Here is a 23,455-nt window from a genome sequence, read left to right as displayed (position 1 = left end):
CATCGAGTTTGCCTGACCAACTCTCTGGTAAGCTAATTACCAAATTCGGTCTCACCGAGTTTGTGTAATCGGTCTCACCGAGATTATGTTATGCCCAAACCCTAACCATATCGGTCCTACCGAGTTGCATGTCAGTCCCACCGAAAATCTCTAACGGTCACTAGGTTTACATTTTCGGTTCGACCGAGTTTGTTGATTCGGTCCCACCGAGATTGGAAAACTATGTAACGGTTGGATTTTGTGTGGAGGCTATATATACCCCTCCACCACCTCTTCATTCGAAGAGAGAGCCATCAGAACACATACACCATTCCAACTCATATGTTCTGAGAAAGAACCACCTACTCATGTGTTGAGACCAAGATATTCCATTCCTACCATATGAATCTTGATCTCTAGCCTTCCCAAGTTGCTTTCCACTCAAATCTTCTTTCCACCAAATCCAAATCCTATGAGAGAGAGTTGAGTGTTGGGGAGACTATCATTTGAAGCACAAGAGCAAGGAGTTCATTACCTACACACCATTTGTTACTTCTTGGAGAGTGGTGTCTTCTAGATTGGCTAGGTGTCACTTGGGAGCCTCTGACAAGATTGTGGAGTTGAACCAAGGATTTTGTAAGGGCAAGGAGATCGCCTACTTCGTGAAGATCTACCGCTAGTGAGGCAAGTCCTGTGTGGGCGATGGCCATGGTGGGATAGACAAGGTTGCTTCTTCGTGGACCCTTTGTGGGTGGTTGCTTCTTCGTGGACCCTTCGTGGGTGGAGCCCTGTGTGGACTCGCGCAACCGTTACCCTTGGGTGGAGCTCTGTGTGGACTCGCGCAACCGTTACCCTTCGTGGGTTGAAGTCTCCATCAACGTGGATGTAGGATAGCACCACCTATCCGAACCACGTGAAAAACATCCGTGTCTCCAATTGCGTTTGAATTCTCCAAACCCTTCCCTTTACATTCTTGCAAGTTGCATGCTTTACTTTCCGCTGCCTATATACTCTTTGCATGCTTGCTTGAATTATGTAATGATTGCTTGACTTGTCCTAAATTAGCTAAAATCTGCCAAGAACTAAAATTGGGAAAAGGTTAAATTTTTATTTGGTCAAGTAGTCTAATCACCCCCCCTCTAGACATACTTTCGATCCTACACAAAGCTTAACACGGATGGAGCTTATCAGGAAGCGGACGGATCAGCTGGAGCTGGGATGGTGTTGAGAGATGATGTGGGGGCCATAATTTTTACTGCTTGTAGGGGCTCTTTCACATGTGATAATGCCCTCCAGGTTGAGTTGGCTGCCTGTCGAGAAGGCCTTGCGCTGGCCCTGGAGCGAACTGATCGACCCATCTTGATGGAGCTGGATTGTAAGGAGGTTGTATCCATAATAACAACTCCAGGTATAGATCGATCTAGCAATATGGCATGTATCCAGGAAATCAAGGCGTTGTTGGAAAATGATAGAGAAGTGGTGGTCAAGCTTATCAGCCGAAGTCAAAATAGAGTGAGTGATGCCCTTGCTGCGTATGGGCGTACAATGCCACGAACGGCTGTGTGGTTAGGCTCTAGCTCAGAGGAGATTGCTACCCTTTGTATGAACGATAATATGCCCTCTTAATTTAATACAATCTCCTTTCTCCCCGCAAAAAAGGATATTAACGAGCCACTCATGAGGGGATTCACACTTGACAGAAATGAGGAAGGACCCAAGGATGGGGAGATGAGTGAGTCAGGCGACAAAAAGAAGAAGTTGCTTTGGTGCCGATTTGAGTACGAACATATGCCGGACTTCTGCTATACTTGTGGCATCATAGACCATTGATACATCTTCAACGTATTTCTAATTTTTTATTGTTCCATACTATTATATTATCAATATTGTAGTATGATTTTATTTTCCTAGTTTAAACCGGAAAAAAAAGACGCAATCGAGAAATAAAAACCTTGTGAAATAGCGGTAGGCGAAGTGCGCGGTGTGGACCCACGCCAGATCGGACAGTGCCATCGGCGAGAGAGGGCGGTGGTTGTGGATGAGGCCATCGGAGGGATCAGAGAGCCGGTCCGGCACGGCGGCGGCGGCCATGCTTCGACGGAGATCGAACAAATTGATCGGAGGCCAGATCTAGATCGATCGCGATATATATTCGCACCGGACGGATATTTTTTTTTTTGAGCAACTAGACGGACACGTAAAACTAGTCAGTATCGGATACAGCCACATGAAGTCCGATCTCGAGCAGAATTCGGAATGTCCACCGAGTCGGACGGATTCCATCACAAACTATCTCCCTAGCATAAACATCGAACCATATATATACTCGATCGAAGCAGCACAAGTTCCCAGGCAACCATGGACGACCTGACGCAGCGGCTTCCTCACGACGTGCTGGCCGACGTCCTGCGCCGCCTCCGGACAACGTCGCCGTGCAGCCTTGCGGCGTCCCGCTGCGTCTGCAAGGCGTGGTGTGCCGTCGTTGACGCCCACCATCTGCTCGCAGAGCTCCTGCCCCAGTCGCTGACCGGCATTTTCGTCCAGCTCGAGGGCTGCACCACAGCCCCGAAGCTTTTGTCACTCGGCATGCCGCCCGTGAACATCGCGCCCTTCGACTACTTGGACACACGCGATGACGAGTGCCTCAAGATCACGTAGCACTGCAATGGACTCCTCCTGCTCAGCGACAAGGATGACGATGAGGTATGGGTGCTTAACCCCGCCACGCGCAAGTGGGCGCACCTGCCTCCCCCTCCGGCCATGTGCACGCCGGGTTTGGAGGACAGCGACCACGCTGAAGAATATTACGATGACCAGTACCTCGTGTTCGACCCTGTGGTGTCGCCGCACTACGAGGTCTTTTTAGTTAAGTCTGTTCCCTCCGATTCATGGCCTTATGAGCCCCCTCAAATACGAGAAAGAGAATGGCCGCCATCGACATTTGTCTTGCTTGTCTTCTCATCGAGGACAAATCGGTGGGAAGAGAGGCCTTTTGCTCGCGATGGGAAGGCGCAAGGACCGTCGGCTACTTGTTGGATGATTTCTCATCCGATCGCCGCTATGCAGCATAGCGGCGGGGGGCACTTTACATTCACCAGCATGATTTCATCCTAAGGTACATGCATGGATGGCTACTCACATCTTAATTAAACACAACATTGGTCACATTTTGATGTACAAAACCTTTATGCTAACTTTGACAATGGCTTATCTTTTGCAGAATAGGGATTACAGATGATAAATACCAAGTAATTGAGCCACCGAAAGGTTTTTGTTGGAATGATTACCCAGGCCATAATTTAGGGAAATCAGAGAATGGTGTATACTGTGCACAACTTGATGGCCATGATGGCCTTAGACTTCGAATCTGGCATCTTGACGAAGCAGGCGATCAGAGAAACTGGATGTTGAAGTGCGACATGAACATTCGTCCTCTCCTAGCAGAATTCTCTGGGGAACATAGCAATAGTCACTTAGAACAGCCATATATCAAACATACTATACTTGGATTTCATCCGAACAAAGAGATTGTCTTCTTCTTCCACACAACCTCCAAAAGAGTGATATCTTATCATTTCAATAGCTCCCAGATCGAAGACCATGGCTGCTTATCCGCTGACTGCATATGCTTGTCTTTCCCATACACGATGTGTTTGATGGACGAGCTTTCAAGCAACAAGCAGTAGCTTAGATAAAATACCATGGGAATTAGTAGCATGTTTTACTTGTTCATGTTCTTTGCACACAAGAGTGGTTGATTCATCGTTATGATAACCTTTGACTAAATTTATTTTGTATTTGTTATGATACAACATGGCTTATCCATGGTAATGAAACAACACCGAGAAGTCTTAAATTGTATTTTTTTTTGGAAAAGGGGTGATTCCCCGGCCTCTGCATCAGAAAGATGCATACGGCCCTCTTATTAACCAAATAAAGTAGTGTCAACATGGTTCCAAAGGTCTCCAAATAATAAAAAAGTACAGACAGCTCACACAGAGCCAAAAAGGGGCTAGAAACACCAACTAGCCGAGAAAAGATGCCACAACCGGCTGGCTAAAAAATAGATAGGAAATTGTATAGAAGATGCAGAATTCTTTTGCTTCAAGTTTTGTACTTTTTTCCTACAGTTTTCTACTTACTAGTGGTTTCTGAATGAAATTGTTTTAAGTAAACTTCTTGCATGCCACATCATCTTCGAACATCACCCGCTTCGACTACTTGGATACAGAATGTTGAATAATACTTGACAATCCTTCCACACTGCAACCGCATATTCCTGCCCGGTGACGACGAAGATGAAGAACATGGGTACTTAGACACGCCACGTGACATGGAAGCAGCACCGCGATTGATGGTGTACTCGTGCATGAGGTAGCCTTCGTCCTTAAGAGTCATTGACACTAAAATCCTGCAATAAAAAAAGAACATCATCCAATTCTATAGACTCCACCGAGGTTAAATGGTCCCCTCGCGTCGCCCCTGCTAGGGCGACTCGGGGGCCCCGAACCCTAGCTCCGCCGCCTCCCCTTTCTTCTCCCCTCCTCCTCGCCGCCGCCTGGCAAGCCCGGGGCGACGCCGAGGAAGGTGGCGGCGGGGCCCTGGCGTCCCTGCCTCTGCTGCGGGGGGCCGTGTTCTCCAGGGCGGCAGCCCTGGTCGGAGAGGCGTCACCGGCCCAGCGGCAGGCGGTGGCGCGAGCGTGGGCCGGCGATCCTGGCCGTGCGGACGGCGGGAGCCCCGGTGGACGGGAGCCCTGGTGCAGCGTCTGCTGTGGCTCGCGGGGCGCCAAATCTGGCCGCCCCGGCCACTGCCCCCCCTTTCTTTGCTTCATCCATTTTAAACATATTACTGATTGGAAATAATATAGAATTTCTGGATAGCATAAAAGGATACTTGAAAAAGAGTTTTTCAATGAAAGACCTCGGTGAAGCTGCTTACATATTAGGCATAAAGATCTATAGAGATAGATCAAGACGCTTAATTGGACTTTCACAAAGCACATACCTTGACAAGATTTTGAAGAAGTTTAAAATGGATCAAGCAAAGAAAGGGTTCTTGCTTGTGTTACAAGGTGTGAAGTTGAGTCAGACTCAATGCCCGACCACTGCAGAAGATAGAGAGAAAATGAAAGATGTTCCCTATGCTTCAGCCATAGGCTCTATCATGTATGCAATGCTGTGTACCAGACCTGATGTGTGTCTTGCTATAAGTTTAGCAGGGAGGTACCAAAGTAATCCAGGAGTGGATCACTGGACAACGGTCAGGAACATCCTGAAGTACCTGAAAAGGATTAAGGATATGTTTCTCGTATATGGAGGTGACAAAGAGCTCATCGTAAACGGTTATGTTGATGCAAGCTTTGACACTGATCCGGACGATTCTAAATCGCAAACCGGATACGTGTTTACATTAAACGGTGGAGCTGTAAGTTGGTGCAGTTCTAAACAAAGCGTCGTGGTGGGATCTACATGTGAAGCGGAGTACATAGCTGCTTCGGAAGCAGCAAACGAAGGAGTCTGTATGAAGGAGTTCATATCCGATCTAGGTGTCATACCTAGTGCATCGGGTCCAATGAAAATCTTTTGTGACAATACTGGTGCAATTGCCTTGGCAAAGGAATCCAGGTTTCACAAAAGAACCAAGCACATCAAAAGACGCTTCAATTCCATCCGGGATCTAGTCCAGGTGGGAGACATAGAGATTTGCAAGATACATACGGAGCTGAATGTAGCAGACCCGTTGACTAAGCCTCTTCCACGGGCAAAACATGATCAGCACCAAAGCTCCATGGGTGTTAGAATCATTACTGTGTAATCTAGATTATTGATTCTAGTGCAAGTGGGAGACTGAAGGAAATATGCCCTAGAGGCAATAATAAAGTTATTATTTATTTCCTTATATCATGTTAAAAGTTTATTATTCATGCTAGAATTGTATTAACCGGAAACATAATACATGTGTGAATACATAGACAAACAGAGTGTCACTAGTATGCCTCTACTTGACTAGCTCGTTAATCAAAGATGGTTATGTTTCCTAACCATGGACAAAGAGTTGTCATTTGATTAACGGGATCACATCATTAGTTGAATGATCTGATTGCCATGACCCATTCCATTAGCTTAGCACCCGATCGTTTAGTATGTTGCTATTGCTTTGTTCATGACTTATACATGTTCCTATGACTATGAGATTATGTAACTCCCGTGTGCCGGAGGAACACTTTGTGTGGAAACAAACGTCACAACATAACTGGGTGATTATAAATGTGCTCTACAGGTGTCTCCAAAGGTACATGTTGGGTTGACGTATTTCGAGATTAGGATTTGTCACTCCGATCGTCGGAGAGGTATCTCAGGGCCCTCTCGGTAATGCACATCCCTTAAGCCTTGCAAGCATTGCAACTAATGAGTTAGTTGCGGGATGATGTATTACGGAACGAGTAAAGAGACTTGCCGGCAACGAGATTGAACTAGGTATTGGACACCGACGATCGAATCTCGGGCAAGTAACATACTGATGACAAAGGGAACAACGTATGTTGTTATGCGGTCTGACCGATAAAGATCTTCGTAGAATATGTAGGAGCTAATATGGGCATCCAGGTCCCGCTATTGGTTATTGACCAGAGACATATCTCGGTCATGTCTACATTGTTCTCGAACCCGTAGGGTCCGCACGCTTAAGGTTTCGATGACAGTTATATTATGAGTTTATAAGTTTTGATGTACCGAAGGTTGTTCGGAGTCCCGGATGAGATCATGGACATGACGAGGAGTCTCCAAATGGTCGAGACATAAAGATTGATATATTGGAAGCCTATGTTTGGATATCGGAAGTGTTCCGGGTGAAATCGGGATTTTACCGGAGTACCGGGAGGTTACCGGAACCCCCCGGGAGCTATATGGGCCTTAGTGGGCCTTAGTGGAAGAAGAGGAGAGGCGGCCAGGGCTGGGCCGCACGCCCCTCCCCCCTAGTCCGAATAGGACAAGGAGAGAGGGGGCCGGCGCCCCCCTCCTTCTCTCTCTCTCTTTTCCACCTCGCGAATCCTATTCCAACTAGGATTGGGGGAGAAGTCCTACTCCCGGAGGGAGTAGGACTCCTCCTGGCGCGCCCTATGATGGCCGGCCGACCTCCCCCTCTTGAACCTTTATATACGGAGGCAGGGGAACCCCAGAGACACACAAGTTGATCGACGTGATCATATTCTTAGCCGTGTGCGGCGCCCCCTTCCACCATAGTCCTCGATAATATTGTAGCGGTGCTTAGGCGAAGCCCTGCGATGGTAGTACATCAAGATCGTCACCACGCCGTCGTGCTAACGGAACTCTTCCCCGACACTTTGCTGGATCGGAGTCCGGGGATCGTCATCGAGCTGAACGTGTGCTAGAACTCAGAGGTGCCGTAGTTTCGATGCTTGATCGGTCGGGCCGTGGAGACGTATGACTACATCAATCCAACGCTTCCGTTGTCGATCTACAAGGGTACGTAGATCACACTCTCCCCTCTCGTTGCTATGCATCACCATGATCTTGCATGTGCGTAGGAAATTTATTGAAATTACTACATTACCCAACAGTGGTATCAGAGCCTAGGTTTTATGTGTTGATGTTATATGCACGAGTAGAACACAAGTGACTTGTGGGCGATATAAGTCATACTGCTTAGCAGCATGTCATATTTTGGTTCGGCGGTATTGTTGGACAAAGCGGCCCGGACCAACATTACGCGTACACTTACACGAGACCGGTTCTCCCGATGTGCTTTGCACATAGGTGGCTTACGGGTGACAGTTTCTCCAACTTTAGTTGAACCAAGTGTGGCTACGTCCGGTCCTTGCGAAGGTTAAAACAGCACCAACTTGACAAACTATCGTTGTGGTTTTGATGCGTAGGTAAGATTGTTTCTTGCTTAAGCCCGTAGCAGCCACGTAAAACTTGCAACAAAAAAGTAGAGGACGTCTAACTTGTTTTTGCAGGGCATGTTGTGATGTGATATGGTCAAGACATGATGCTAAATTTTATTGTATGAGATGATCATGTTTTGTAACCGAGTTATCGGCAACTGGCAGGAGCCATATGGTTGTCGCTTTATTGTATGCAATGCAATCGCGCTGTAATGCTTTACTTTATCACTAAGCGGTAGCGATAGTCGTGGAAGCATAAGATTGGCGAGATGACAATGATGCTACGATAGAGATCAAGGTGTCGCGCCGGTGACGATGGTGATCATGACGGTGCTTCGGAGATGGAGATCACAGGCACAAGATGATGATGGCCATATCATATCACTTATATTGATTGCACGTGATGTTTATCTTTTATGCATCTTATCTTGCTTTGATTGACGGTAGCATTATAAGATGATCTCTCACTAAAATTATCAAGAAGTGTTCTCCCTGAATATGCACCATTGTGAAAGTTCTTCGTGCTGAGACACCACGTGATGATATGGTGTGATAGGCTCTACGTTCAAATACAACGGGTGCAAAACAGTTGCACACGCGGAATACTCAGGTTATACTTGACGAGCCAAGCATATGCAGATATGGCCTCAGAACACGGAGACCGAAAGGTCGAGCGTGAATCATATAGTAGATATGATCAACATAGTGATGTTCACCAATGAAACTACTCCATCTCACGTGATGATCGGACATGGTTTAGTTGATTTGGATCACGTGATCACTTAGAGGATTAGAGGGATGTCTATCTAAGTGGGAGTTCTTTAAGTAATTTGATTAATTGAACTTAAATTTATCATGAACTTAGTACCTGATAGTATCTTGCTTATGTATGTTTGATTGTAGATAGATGGCCCGTGCTGTTGTTCCGTTGAATTTTAATGCGTTCCTTGAGAAAGCAAAGTTGAAAGATGATGGTAGCAATTACACGGACTGGGTCCGTAACTTGAGGATTATCCTCATTGCTGCACAGAAGAATTACGTCCTGGAAGCACCGCTGGGTGCCAGGCCTGCTGCTGGAGCAACACCAGATGTTATGAACGTCTGGCAGAGCAAAGCTGATGACTACTCGATAGTTCAGTGTGCCATGCTTTACGGCTTAGAATCAGGACTTCAACGTCGTTTTGAACGTCATGGAGCATATGAGATGTTCCAGGAGTTGAAGTTAATATTTCAAGAAAATGCCCGGATTGAGAGATATGAAGTCTTCAATAAGTTCTATAGCTGCAAGATGGAGGAGAACAGTCCTGTCAATGAGCATATACTCAAAATGTCTGGGTATAATAATCACTTGATTCAGATGGGAGTTAATCTTCCAGATGATTGCGTCATTGATAGAATTCTCCAATCACTGCCACCAAGCTACAAGAGCTTCCTGATGAACTACAATATGCAAGGGATGAATAAGACTATTCCCGAGCTCTTCGCAATGCTAAAAGCTGCGGAGGTAGAAATCAAAAAGGAGCATCAAGTGTTGATGGTTAACAAGACCACTAGTTTCAAGAAAAAGGGCAAAGGGAAGAAGAAGGGGAACTTCAAGAAGAACAGCAAGCAAGTTGCTGCTCAAGAGAAGAAACCCAAGTCTGGACCTAAGCCTGAAACTGAGTGCTTCTACTGCAAGCGGAACTGCCCCAAGTATTTGGCGGATAAGAAGGATGGCAAGGTGAACAAAGGTATATGTGATATACATGTTATTGATGTGTACCTTACTAATGCTCGCAGTAGCACCTGGGTATTTGATACTGGTTCTGTTGCTAATATTTGCAACTCGAAACAGGGACTACGGATTAAGCGAAGATTGGCTAAGGACGAGGTGACGATGCGCGTGGGAAACGGTTCCAAAGTCGATGTGATCGCGGTCGGCACGCTACCTCTACATCTACCTTCGGGATTACTATTAGACCTAAATAATTGTTATTTGGTGCCAGCGTTGAGCATGAACATTATATCTGGATCTTGTTTAATGCGAGACGGTTATTCATTTAAATCAGAGAATAATGGTTGTTCTATTTATATGAGTAATATCTTTTATGGTCATGCGCCCTTGAAGAGTGTTCTATTCTTATTGAATCTCGATAGTAGTGACACACATATTCATAATGTTGAAGCCAAAAGATGCAGAGTTGATAATGATGGTGCAACTTATTTGTGGCACTGCCGTTTAGGTCATATCGGTGTAAAGCGCATGAAGAAACTCCATACTGATGGACTTTTGGAACCACTTGATTATGAATCACTTGGTACTTGCGAACCATGCCTCATGGGCAAGATGACTAAAACCCGTTCTCCGGTACTATGGAGAGAGCAACAGATTTGTTGGAAATCATACATACAGATGTATGTGGTCCGATGAATATTGAGGCTTGTGGCGGATATCGTTATTTTCTCACCTTCACAGATGACTTAAGCAGATATGGGTATATCTACTTAATGAAACATAAGTCTGAAACATTTGAAAAGTTGAAAGAATTTCAGAGTGAAGTTGAAAACCATCGTAACAAGAAAATAAAGTTTCTACGATCTGATCGTGGAGGAGAATATTTGAGTTACAAGTTTGGTGTACATTTGAAACAATGCGGAATAGTTTCGCAACTCACGCCACCCGGAACACCACAGCGTAATGGTGTGTCCGAACGTCGTAATCGTACTTTACTAGATATGGTGCGATCTATGATGTCTCTTACTGATTTACCGCTATCATTTTGGGGTTATGCTTTAGAGACGGCCGCATTCACGTTAAATAGGACACCATCAAAATCCGTTGAGACGACGCCTTATGAACTATGGTTTGGCAAGAAACCAAAGTTGTCGTTTCTGAAAGTTTGGGGCTGCGATGCTTATGTGAAAAAGCTTCAACCTGATAAGCTCAAACCCAAATCGGAGAAATGTGTCTTCATAGGATATCCAAAGGAAACTATTGGATACACCTTCTATCACAGATCCGAAGGCAAGACTTTTGTTGCTAAGTTCGGAAACTTTCTGGAGAAGGAGTTTCTCTCGAAAGATGTGAGTGGGAGGAAAGTAGAACTTGATGAGGTAACTGTACCTGCTCCCTTATTGGAAAGTAGTACATCACAGAAACAGGTTACCAATTAGTGAGGAAGCTAATGATAATGATCATGAAACTTCAGGACAAGATACTACTGAACCTCGTAGATCAACCAGAGTGAGATCCGCGCCAGAGTGGTACGGTAATCCTGTTCTGGAAGTCATGCTGCTAGATCATGATGAACCTACGAACTATGAAGAAGCGATGGTGAGCCCAGATTCCACAAAATGGCTTGAAGCCATGAAATCTGAGATGGGATCCATGTATGAGAACAAAGTATGGACTTTGGTTGACTTGCCCGATGATCGGCAAGCAATTGAGAATAAATGGATCTTCAAGAAGAAGACTGATGCTGATGGTAATATTACTGTCTACAAAGCACGACTTGTCACAAAAGGGTTTCGGCAAGTTCAAGGGGTTGACTACGATGAGACCTTCTCATCCGTAGCGATGCTTAAGTCTGCCCGAATCATGTTAGCAATTGCCGCATTTTATGATTATGAAATTTGGCAGATGGATGTCAAAACTGCATTCCTGAATGGATTTCTGGAAGAAGAGTTGTATATGATGCAACCGGAAGGTTTTGTCGATCCAAAGGGAGCTAATAAAGTGTGCAAGCTCCAACGATCCATTTATGGACCGGTGCAAGCCTCTCGGAGTTGGAATAAACGCTTTGATAGTGTGATCAAAGCATTTGGTTTTATACAGACTTTCGGAGAAGCCTGTATTTACAAGAAAGTGAGTGGGAGCTCTGTAGCATTTCTGATATTATATGTGGATGACATATTACTGATTGGAAATAATATAGAATTTCTGAATAGGATAAAAGGATACTTGAATAAGACTTTTTCAATGAAAGACCTCGGTGAAGCTGCTTACATATTAGGCATAAAGATCTATAGAGATAGATCAAGACGCTTAATTGGACTTTCACAAAGCACATACCTTGACAAGATTTTGAAGAAGTTTAAAATGGATCAAGCAAAGAAAGGGTTCTTGCCTGTGTTACAAGGTGTGAAGTTGAGTCAGACTCAATGCCCGACCACTGCAGAAGATAGAGAGAAAATGAAAGATGTTCCCTATGCTTCAGCCATAGGCTCTACAATGTATGCAATGCTGTGTACCAGACCTGATGTGTGCCTTGCTATAAGTTTAGCAGGGAGGTACCAAAGTAATCCAGGAGTGGATCACTGGACAGCGGTCAAGAACATCCTGAAGTACCTGAAAAGGACTAAGGATATGTTTCTCGTATATGGAGGTGACAAAGAGCTCATCGTAAACGGTTACGTTGATGCAAGCTTTGACACTGATCCGGACGATTCTAAATCGCAAACCGGATACGTGTTTACATTAAACGGTGGAGCTGTCAGTTGGTGCAGTTCTAAACAAAGCGTCGTGGCGGGATCTACATGTGAAGCGGAGTACATAGCTGCTTCGGAAGCAGCAAACGAAGGAGTCTGGATGAAGGAGTTCATATCCGATCTAGGTGTCATACCTAGTGCATCGGGTCCAATGAAAATCTTTTGTGACAATACTGGTGCAATTGCCTTGGCAAAGGAATCCAGATTTCACAAGAGAACCAAGCACATCAAGAGACGCTTCAATTCCATCCGGGATCTAGTCCAGGTGGGAGACATAGAGATTTGCAAGATACATACGGATCTGAATGTAGCAGACCCGTTGACTAAGCCTCTTCCACGAGCAAAAACATGATCAGCACCAAAGCTCCATGGGTGTTAGAATCATTACTGTGTAATCTAGATTATTGACTCTAGTGCAAGTGGGAGACTGAAGGAAATATGCCCTAGAGGCAATAATAAAGTTATTATTTATTTCCTTATATCATGATAAAAGTTTATTATTCATGCTAGAATTGTATTAACCGGAAACATAATACATGTGTGAATACATAGACAAACAGAGTGTCACTAGTATGCCTCTACTTGACTAGCTCGTTAATCAAAGATGGTTATGTTTCCTAACCATGGACAAAGAGTTGTCATTTGATTAACGGGATCACATCATTAGTTGAATGATCTGATTGCCATGACCCATTCCATTAGCTTAGCACCCGATCGTTTAGTATGTTGCTATTGCTTTGTTCATGACTTATACATGTTCCTATGACTATGAGATTATGTAACTCCCGTGTGCCGGAGGAACACTTTGTGTGCAACCAAACGTCACAACGTTACTGGGTGATTATAAAGGTGCTCTACAGGTGTCTCCAAAGGTACATGTTGGGTTGACGTATTTCGAGATTAGGATTTGTCACTCCGATCGTCGGAGAGGTATCTCAGGGCCCTCTCGGTAATGCACATCACTTAAGCCTTGCAAGCATTGCAACTAATGAGTTAGTTGCGGGATGATGTATTACGGAACGAGTAAAGAGACTTGCCGGCAACGAGATTGAACTAGGTATTGGATACCGACGATCGAATCTCGGGCAAGTAACATACTGATGACAAAGGGAACAACGTATGTTGTTATGCGGTCTGACCGATAAAGATCTTCATAGAATATGTAGGAGCCAATATGGGCATCCAGGTCCCGCTATTGGTTATTGACCAGAGACGTATCTCGGTCATGTCTACATTGTTCTCAAACCCGTAGGGTCCGCACGCTTAAGGTTTCGATGACAGTTATATTATGAGTTTATACGTTTTGATGTACCGAAGGTTGTTCGGAGTCCCGGATGAGATCACGGACATGACGAGGAGTCTCGAAATGGTCGAGACATAAAGATTGATATATTGGAAGCCTATGTTTGGATATCGGAAGTGTTCCGGGTGAAATCGGGATTTTACCGGAGTACCGGGAGGTTACCGGAACCCCCCGGGAGCTATATGGGCCTTAGTGGGCCTTAGTGGAAGAAGAGGAGAGGCGGCCAGGGCTGGGCCGCACGCCCCTCCCCCCTAGTCCGAATAGGACAAGGAGAGAGGGGGCCGGTGCCCCCCTCCTTCTCTCTCTCTCTTTTCCACCTCGCGAATCCTATTCCAACTAGGATTGGGGGAGAAGTCCTACTCCCGGAGGGAGTTGGACTCCTCCTGGCGCGCCCTATGATGGCCGGCCGACCTCCCCCTCTTGAACCTTTATATACGGAGGCAGGGGAACCCCAGAGACACACAAGTTGATCGACGTGATCATATTCTTAGCCATGTGCGGCGCCCCCTTCCACCATAGTCCTCGATAATATTGTAGCGGTGCTTAGGCGAAGCCCTGCGACGGTAGTACATCAAGATCATCACCACGCCGTCGTGCTGACGGAACTCTTCCCCGACACTTTGCTGGATCGGAGTCCGGGGATCATCATCGAGCTGAACGTGTGCTAGAACTCGGAGGTGCCGTAGTTTCGGTGCTTGATCGGTCGGGCCGTGGAGACGTACGACTACATCAACCAAACGCTTCCGTTGTCGATCTACAAGGGTACGTAGATCACACTCTCCCCTCTCGTTGCTATGCATCACCATGATCTTGCGTGTGCGTAGGAATTTTTTTGAAATTACTACATTACCCAACACATACTACTAACAATTTCAACTTTTTTTAGAAAAGGAGGATGACTCCCGGCCTCTGCATCTGGGAGATGCATGTGGCCACTTTATTGATTATTCTTGAGGACCTTACAAAGTATTACAACAATATACCCGAATCCGCCGTCTTGTCAACATATGCCACTAATCCTATCCATATGATGAAGGGGTGGCCAAATACCCATACCACTCACCTAAGCCTATCATCAAAAGCCAGAAGCCCCAGCCGAGCCACATACCGGGTCTGGGGCATAAACTGGTCTGACGCACTCACATGTGTCGTCGCCGCCATCTTCCACAGGTCCGTCTTCAGAGCAGACATTGAGGCTTCTACCTTGTCAGGCCACGCTGCCATCGACACCACCTGACGCCAGACAACTACCTCCTCCTGCGCGAGTCCATCACCGCGCATCGGGCACCGAGTCTCCACTGCGCCACGCCGCCGAGATCCGCCATCATCAATGTGTAGGATGAAGCACCGCTCCACCAAAAAAGCCGCCCACTGGTCCCTTGATCCCATGTACGCCTCCAAGAATGACGCCCCCACGGAGGAAACGATACCAACACGCCGCCGTCATCTGATCTAGGGTTTCCCCCGGAGGTAGCGGATAGAGGTCTCGAGCTTCTCCGCGGCGATGCCTTCAAGAAGGTAATGACACAAAAGGGTGCCGTCAACGCCGGTCTTGGCATCAAGACGAGAACGAGGTTTTCACCCGGATCTGCTTGAAGAACCTCCATCAAGCATCGTGTGCACGGGTCGCCGCCGATCTGAGTCGCCGCACATCGAGCAGGCCGCACCGGCCAGATCCAATCTATCCGGAGGGAAAACCACGCATGACGCGGACCCAACCACCAGGCCCTCCATGCCGCCACCGCCGATCCGAGGTCAGATGATCCATCGCCGCAGACCCGGCCGCCGCCGCCGAACGTAGCCAAGGCCGCTGCCCGAAGCAGGGCCGACCGCCGTGCCCGCCACCATCGCCGCCCTAGGCTGAGGCGGCCGCCGCGCCGCCGCCGCTCAAGGCAGGCCCGCCACGCCACCAAGGCCAGATCGGCCATGACACCAGGCGCCGCGGGGCTCCGCACCGCCCATAGGCGCAGGAGAGAGGGAAGGCCCCCGCCACCGCCGTCAGCCCCCGGGCTATAGGCCGGCAGCGTCCTTCGGCGGCGGCGAAGGGAGGGATGGAAGGACGGGGAGCCCTCGGCGGCTAGGGTTGAGATCCCGCCCGAGTCGCCCGAGCGGGGGCGACGCAGGGGCGATGCGCTGTTGTGACCATCAGTTAAAGTGAATCTGCTCCCTTGGCTCAACCCCGATGCTGTTGTTTGCCTTGCCCAAGCCCTTTGCTAGTTTCCGACGGACGTATCAATGGATATTTCCTTCGCTCGACTGATTTTCCTGCCTGTCCGTGTACTATGGAGATTCGGTCTCCTTTTGTTTCTCAAAACAAAATCTCGTCAACGCTAGACGCATCCAGCCAGTGGCGGAGCTAGCATTTGACACCAGGGTGGTCCACCCCAAATTTTTTTTGATAAGCAATATGACATGTGAAAGTTCTAACTAATTACCAATATCACAAAGAAATAGATCAATATCACAATATGGACTTGCAAAAACACTAAAATCCTCAATTAAATCTCTGTTTTGCATAAAAAAGCCTACATAGTACATACTACATGGACCATAGTACATACCTTGAGAAGTTCAATAAGACTATGTTTCTGGTTTACGCTTTTGCATTGCCATGAAGGTATCAATTATATTATCTTCATTCACCTCAGAGAAAGCATCCCTCTCAATGTATGTGACTAGACAATCATCCAAAAGACTATCGCCCATCTTATTTCTCAACTTGCTCTTGACTAAACTCATGGCAGAAAAGGAAAGGAACAGATGGGTAGTTTGGTACTCCTTTCCAACTCTGTTTGAAAGCATGCGTAAATTACACGCCTTTCCAACGGTAGCTTAAGCTACTGGCCATTTGAGCGAAGATGTTGTGAGCATGAAACTAAATACACAACCTTATTACAGCTCCTCAATCCAATTAAGACCCATAATACGACATGAATTCTGTTTAATTAAGCATGGCTGGACCTGGACAGTAAGTTCAACATTCAGTTCAATACCTCAAAAGTATAAAACAAAATTAACAGTCTCAGATTTCTGATGCAACCATGAACCAGTGTAAGATGTCTGAATTAGCCTTTTCTTCTTAGTTTAGGATGTTGTGGTGTACTCCCTCTGTAAACTAATATAAGAGTGTTTAGATCACTACTTTAGTATTCTAAACGCTCTTATATTAGTTTACAGAGGGAGTACCTTGTAACTAGTAATTACTCGGATCAAAAATTATATTACCACACAGGCAGTGCACAACACAACAAATAGCAAGCAAACCTTAAATCAAAAATTGGGGAATTTGGGAATGGATGAATGGTACCTCAAATCAGGCCGAACCGAGTGCCGTAGTGCGGACTGGGCGGCGCCGCCGGCTTGCAGGGGCGCCAGGCGGCCGGGACAGGGCAGGGTCGCGGCCGAGGGCGGTGGCAAGGCTGGCGCCGAGCGCCTGGCAGGGCGAGGGCACAATGGGGAGGCAGGAGGCCAGGAGCAGAGGAGCCTCCTGGGCGGCCGGCGACCGGCGTCCGGCGAGGCCGCGAGGCAGGCAGAGGCCGGGACGGGGGCGGCCGGCGGCTGGGTGTCGGGTAGAGGGTCAGCGTGCTGTATGCCTGTATGTGCGTGGTGCCTGGGGTCTGGCTGAGAGCGAGAGCGTTGGTTGTTTTGGGTCAAAGTGTTGTTGGGCCATTTTTTCCTTCTCTGGCCCATCTATATAGGTATAGGCCGGGTCAAAATCCCAGGGTGGGCGGCGGCCCACCCTGGCCACCCTGTAGCTCCGCCACTGCATCCAGCAACCAGCCTGGGCTTCCCACTAGCACGTACGCGCCACGCGCGCCTGCAGCTTTTGTGTGTCACGGCGTTGCATGCTAGCCGGACGTACGGGCCGCATCCACGTGCTCCTCCTGACTTGCGACTACTGCCACCTATGCAGTACAATCTTGCCGAGATCGCCGACTCGACTCTGGCCACCAGGTGACGCTTCCGATCAACTAGACCGTGATCTTCTCGAACCTTGCTCTGATACCACTTGTTAGAATAAATCCGAGGCATACCGTCGATCATCCGAGGATCAAGCAATCACACGAGCACGACACCGAGATTTGTTAACGAGATTCACCGATATGGCTACATCCCCGGGGCCTGACTATGGGCGCTCCTCCCCATGACACCGTCACAATACCACACACCGGCCACCCGGTCGCCGACACACGCCGCCGGCTCCCCCTTGTGCGCATGTGCTATTATGTTGGTATAGATTACATCGTGTGTCTATCTCCGCTATATATGAGAGGCCTAGGATACAAGTGTCATATTAGGACACGACTTCATATCTTATCTAAACACAATACAACTACAAGTCCAACTGTAACCTAACTCGTAAACTATATTCGACACAACTCTAACACCATGTATATGATATTTGAACAAGGAAATTAATGCGCTAGTGTATCAATCGCTCTCACCCAGCGACCAACAACAAAGTGACGAACTATAACACGTGCTTTGTTAGGAGAGAGGAATTAATCTCGGCCGGTACACGTCAACAGCCACTCCGCGGCACATTATCATGCATTCTGTGAGATTCGAAACATGAGAATTAGGAGATAATCGAGGTGGTATCCATGAAACCACGAGTCGAGAAGGCGACGGGATGTGACAGTCGCCAACGACAACTGTCACGAGACTTAATATTGTGAAAGGATGGTGCAATGCATGGGCTTCATTTATTTGTATGTGGACCATGTCCATGCCAGATATTTTGGAATCAGAATGGTTGCTTGTAATGGTGACAGCATCGGCGGCTACAAGTGCAAAAAAGAAGCACCTAATTAGTAAACAGTTGGACGCATAAACATTAATTACGGCGTGCTTTTAAAATCTCCTAATATAAAGTGTTTCTTACACCTTCATCATGTTCAACAACGAAGCTCCACGATGGGTGTGCGCCTCAGCGACATGCTCATCTCACCATCCCATCTCAAACACTCGTTCGAGATCATCGTGAACAACTCCCTCCTCCTCGTCGCCACACCGGCCATCGCCCTCGTCGTTCTTCGTAAAGCCGCGCAGCTCGGACCCGGCGAGATCCTCTCCCGCCTCCATGGCTTGCACCAGGTTCACGTTTCGCTGGCAGTGTTCCTTCCATTCGCCTTGGCCACCCTCTACCTCATGAGCCGCCCACGCAGCGTCTACCTCGTCGACTACGCTTGCTGCCGGCCTAAATCCAGTTGCCGCGTATCCATAGCCTCCGCCACCGAGAATGCTCGCTTTTCGCTCGATGATGGCGGTCACCAGTTCATGGCGCGCATGCTCAAGCGCTCGGGCCTCGGTGACCAGACTTACGTCCACCCTTCGTTGCACTACATTCCGCCGCGCTCCAGCTTAAGTTCATGCTGGGACGAAGCGGAGCAGGTCATCTTTGCGGCCGTCGACGACCTGCTCGCCAAGACGGGCATAAGTCCTGAGGCGATCGACATACTCGTCACCAACTGCACCACCTTCAACCCAACGCCGAGCTTGGCTGACACCATCGTGAACAGGTACAAGCTCAGAGCCGACATCCGGAGCGTGCACATCTCCGGCATGGGGTGCAGCGCCGGGGTGATCTCCTTGGAGGTGGCGAGGAACCTCCTGCACGCGGCGCCCCGTGGCGCGCGCGCCCTAATGGTGTCCACGGAGTCCACCTCGCTGGTCAACTATACGGGGAAGAACCGCGCGATGCTGCTGCCTGCCGCCTTGTTCCGCATGGGAGCGGCTGCGGTGCTGCTGTCGACGTCCAGATCCATGTCCCGGTTCCGGCTCACGCACATCGTGCGGACGATCACCGCCGCGCAAGACAGAGCGTACCGGTGCGCGTACCAGGAAGAGGACGACGTGGGGGAGATGGGAATAAACCTGTCCAAGGAGCTCGTGGCTGTCGCCGGCGACACGCTTCAGGCCAACATCGTCGGAATAGGGTCCCTGGTCCTCCCACCATCGGAGAAGCTGCTCTTTGCGCTCTCGTTCGTTGCACGTAAGGTTTTCAACAAGAAGATGAAGCTATACGTCCCCGATTTCCGCACGGCCTTCCAGCACTTTTGCATCCATTGTGGTGGCCGGGCTGTGATCGACGCGGTGCAGACTACCTTACGCTTATCGGATGAGAATATTGAGCCATCGCGGATGACGCTGCACCGGTTCGGGAACACATCTAGCAGTTCGTTATGGTACGAGCTTGCATACATCGAGGCGAAGAGACGGATGTGCAAGGGCGACCGGGTGTGGATGGTCGGGTTTGGTTCTGGGTTCAAGTGCAACAGCGCCGTGTGGCAGTGCATCAGGCCGGCCAGCAACACCGATATTGGCACGCCGTGGGCTGATTCTATCCATATGTATCCGTTGAACATCTCTCGAAAGTAAGCTAAAATTAAGGTCTGTGCACGTACAAGTACGACTCGATTCGCACAAAAAGATTTTCATTTGTTCATGCAGCAATGAACAACACTTTCACAGGCTAATCTTGATTTATCCTCAAATATAGCTAAATGTAATTGTGTTTGGGTTAAAGATAGGAAAATAAATTATGTTCGTGGACAAGTAGAGGAACATATAAAACACATTCAGGCGTGTATCTGGTGTTATAGAGTTCTTTTTGCATGAAAAGGAATTGGACATGTGAGGGCTGAACTCTTAAGACCTTTCCTAGTGTTTTCAAATTAACATTGTCTAAATGAGGTGAGAGAGGATGGAAGTGTCTCTTGAGGCCGTCTCTAGACACAAGCGAGTACATAGAGACTTAAAACTATGGTTTTGCCTTGAAGAGCTGCGTCTCGTGGGTCGCACTACGGCTCACGAGGCGAACCCCGCCGCCGCCCCAACCACCCGCTCCTCCACACTCCTCCCCCTCGCCGCCGTCGGCGGCGGCGGCGGGGCGCCCCTCCCCTGCTTCCTAGCGCGCACACTCCCGCACATCGGTGAACCCTTTCTGGATCGTGGCTTCCCTAGGGTGGCACGGCTGTCGGCGGGCGCGGCGGTGGTGCGGGTTGCTGCCACTCAACCTTGCTGGTGCGGCTCCTCGCGTATGAGCCGGTGGTCGTGGATGTGGTTCCCGACTGCCACAGGATCTAGCCAACAGTCGTGATGGTGTCTCAGGCCGCCGCTAGATCTGGCAGGGTTCAGTGGAGTCAGGGCATGGCCCTCCTCTCATCGATGGCCCTTGTGGCTGATATTTTGGGCGCCCTGCAACTCAGATCTCAGTCATGGGTCTCCTTCGTGTGATGAAAGGTGCAAACTCTGGGTAACTATGGGTGGCGGACTTGCGCTAGTGTAGCAGCAGGGGCGACCAGCTGCGTGCTCGCGGTCCATCATCGGGTGGTGGTGGGTGAGGGTAGGTCTCCTTGGTTACCGGAGCGGTGGCATCATTCCGGCGGGCGGCGTTGCGCGGGTGCTCATGAGTTCCCTTTGGTGGTTTGGCGGCGAGGTGGCTCACTCTGGAGCCTTCCGTCATGCGGGTGTGGTCTCCGTTACCTCCCCGCTCTGTTTTGGTCGTCATCTGCATCTCTCCTTGGTCGACCATGGCAGATGGATCTCGATGGTGGGGGTCATGTCCCGGGCGAAAGCTTCGCCTTACTTTGTCGGTGCCAATGATAGCGACGCTCTTGTGCGGCGTTCCCTCCCTGGAGGTGTCATTGTGGGTGGCCCCCGTCCACCATGGGCTTTGGGTGAAAACCCTTGTCTGACATGTTCTAGACCATATGGTGGTGGCGCCCTGGTGTCATTCCCTTCTTGGAGGCTCTGCTTTGCAAGCAGGGTTCCGTTTTTCTGGTCGCCCGGTGAGTTCGTGGATGACAGCTTCTTCTCTTTGTGTGGCGGTTCCATGCTTCGATGATGGTGCCCTCTCGGCAAGCTAGGTCCGGTGAGGTGGTTGTTTTTGAAGGTATCCCTCTGGGGTCTTGGCTTTGGGGTCCAGCTGCACTCTAGGGAGTTGAGCATTCCAATGTCCGACACTGCGGCGCCCTTCGAGCCATGACGAGGAGCAGGGGCTCCTTTCGGTGCTGCAACAGGCTGGCCTGTTTGTGCTGGGCGTCCAAGCGATGACAAAGACATAGCCTCCTTTGACAGCTGGCATCCTTTGCGAGGTGGCCTCCTTCTCAGCTTCGGTCCTTCGATCATGTTTGAGGGCCCCAATGCCTTGTTGTCTTGCTTTTGGGCTTCGTTGTTGTTCCTGGGCACCCTTGTATCGCGCCATAGTTTGTTCTTTGCTTCTTCTTTTTTTCTGTTGTTGCGGTGTTGTATTGTTTTGTTGGTTGTAAGGGCTTCATTAATTTAAAGTCGGGCGCCAACCTCTTCTCTGAAAAAAAAACTAGGATTTTGCTAACACAGTCAGACTGAGACTAATGATGGCGTACAGCCCAGACTTGCCTATGTTATGGGCTGGCCTTGTCCCCTACCTGCCTTTTTGCACTGCCTTTTCTTCTGTGCATGGTTGTCTTGTTGCTAGACTTTTTCCTCTTACTTGTATATATAGGCACGCTAAGATAAGCCTGAGCGTACTATTTGTAATCCTACGCTCCGCCCGCGCAGTTGCCAAACAGCGACCGATCGGTGCACTAATTATCCCAAACCACCCAACCACACACCTTTTGTTCTCGGGCCACTAATTCATCGTAACTAGTCATCGTAATGTGGTAATAGGTAACAAGCCCTGCCGAAGCAAAAAATCTGCCGTAATTAGCAAAGCAAAAGTGGTATCTCAGAGGTACACTTTTACGAGATGGGAACCGAATTAGTTACCTTACTATATTTTACGTGGCTTATTACTATGCTGAATTAGTTAAGTTACTATATTTTACATGGTTTATAACTACGTATACAAAAACACACATATAATAAAATGAAAATGGTGGCGAGAGGTGAACCAATTCATGCATCCAGTAACCAATTTAAATCAATTACTATATTTTTGAAATTTGATTACCATGTCTAGTTAGCAACACACACAAAAATAGTGTCATTGCATGCATCTGGTAACCAAATTAAAACATTTACTATATTTTCCAAGGTTGATTAGCGTGTTTAACTAGGACAATTAAGAAAAAATATGATAGAGCGGTGAATCATTGTATGCATCCCGTAATCAATTACTATATTTACCAAGGTTCATTACCATGTGTAACTAGGAGGACACATATTATAGATGAAAAATGTGAGCTGCGTTATAAGGTATAAAAATTTATACCATATTTTTCTTTTAGCATGTACCAGGTACTTTGACTGGTCACAAGGTAGTAATGGTTTTGATCCCGTTACTATTTCTTGCATGAACCTTTACTGAAATTATTACATATGCACGGGAGCCGGTAAATGCTTTCATCACGTTACCACATGAGCCCTCTTTTTTACTGTGCTTAGAGACAAGAGCGGCGGGGCAGACGTGCAAATTGTGGCTGCCCGTAACGACAATTAATTCCAATACTATATATGCGTGTGCTATTACCATATATAGACATGGACTATTCGGTTACTAGTAACAGAATAATATTCTGTGCATATCTCTTCTCTTATCCTAAATTGAGCCCTAGATCGGCCCCGTAGCCGACCTCGACCTAGCCACCGGCGCCACCCCCGACCCAACCGCCGGCCATCACGCCTGCCACCGCGCCCACCTCCCGGCCATGGCGCCCGCCGCCGCGCACAACCTCCCGACCACGGCGCCCGCCGCCACGCCCCACCTCCCGGCCATGGCGCCCGCCGCCGCGCACCACCTCCCGACCATGGCGCCCGCCGCCGCACCCCACCTCCCGGCCATGGTCGCCCGCCGCCGCGCACCACCACCATGG

The 23,455-nt window shown here is 48.4% G+C and overlaps 1 protein-coding gene across 1 annotated transcript; it reads left to right on the top strand.

Moving 5' to 3' along the window:
- The first annotated feature begins 18,563 nt into the window (after positions 1-18,563).
- LOC125515492 (3-ketoacyl-CoA synthase 5-like) lies at positions 18,564-20,288 on the top strand. Its single transcript, XM_048680977.1, has one exon. The coding sequence runs from the start codon at positions 18,573-18,575 to the stop codon at positions 20,034-20,036; it is 1,464 nt and encodes a 487-aa protein (XP_048536934.1). The 5' UTR covers positions 18,564-18,572; the 3' UTR covers positions 20,037-20,288.
- The last annotated feature ends 3,167 nt before the right edge of the window (positions 20,289-23,455 follow it).

This window comes from Triticum urartu, chromosome 6, assembly GCF_003073215.2.
Source record: "Triticum urartu cultivar G1812 chromosome 6, Tu2.1, whole genome shotgun sequence".
NCBI lineage: Eukaryota > Viridiplantae > Streptophyta > Magnoliopsida > Poales > Poaceae > Triticum > Triticum urartu.
This window is presented reverse-complemented; position numbering and strand designations above follow the sequence as displayed.

Excerpts from the sequence above, each read along its gene's own strand:
- LOC125515492 (XM_048680977.1), top strand. The coding sequence starts at position 18,573 with ATGGGTGTGCGCCTCAGCGACATGCTCATCTCACCATCCCATCTCAAA.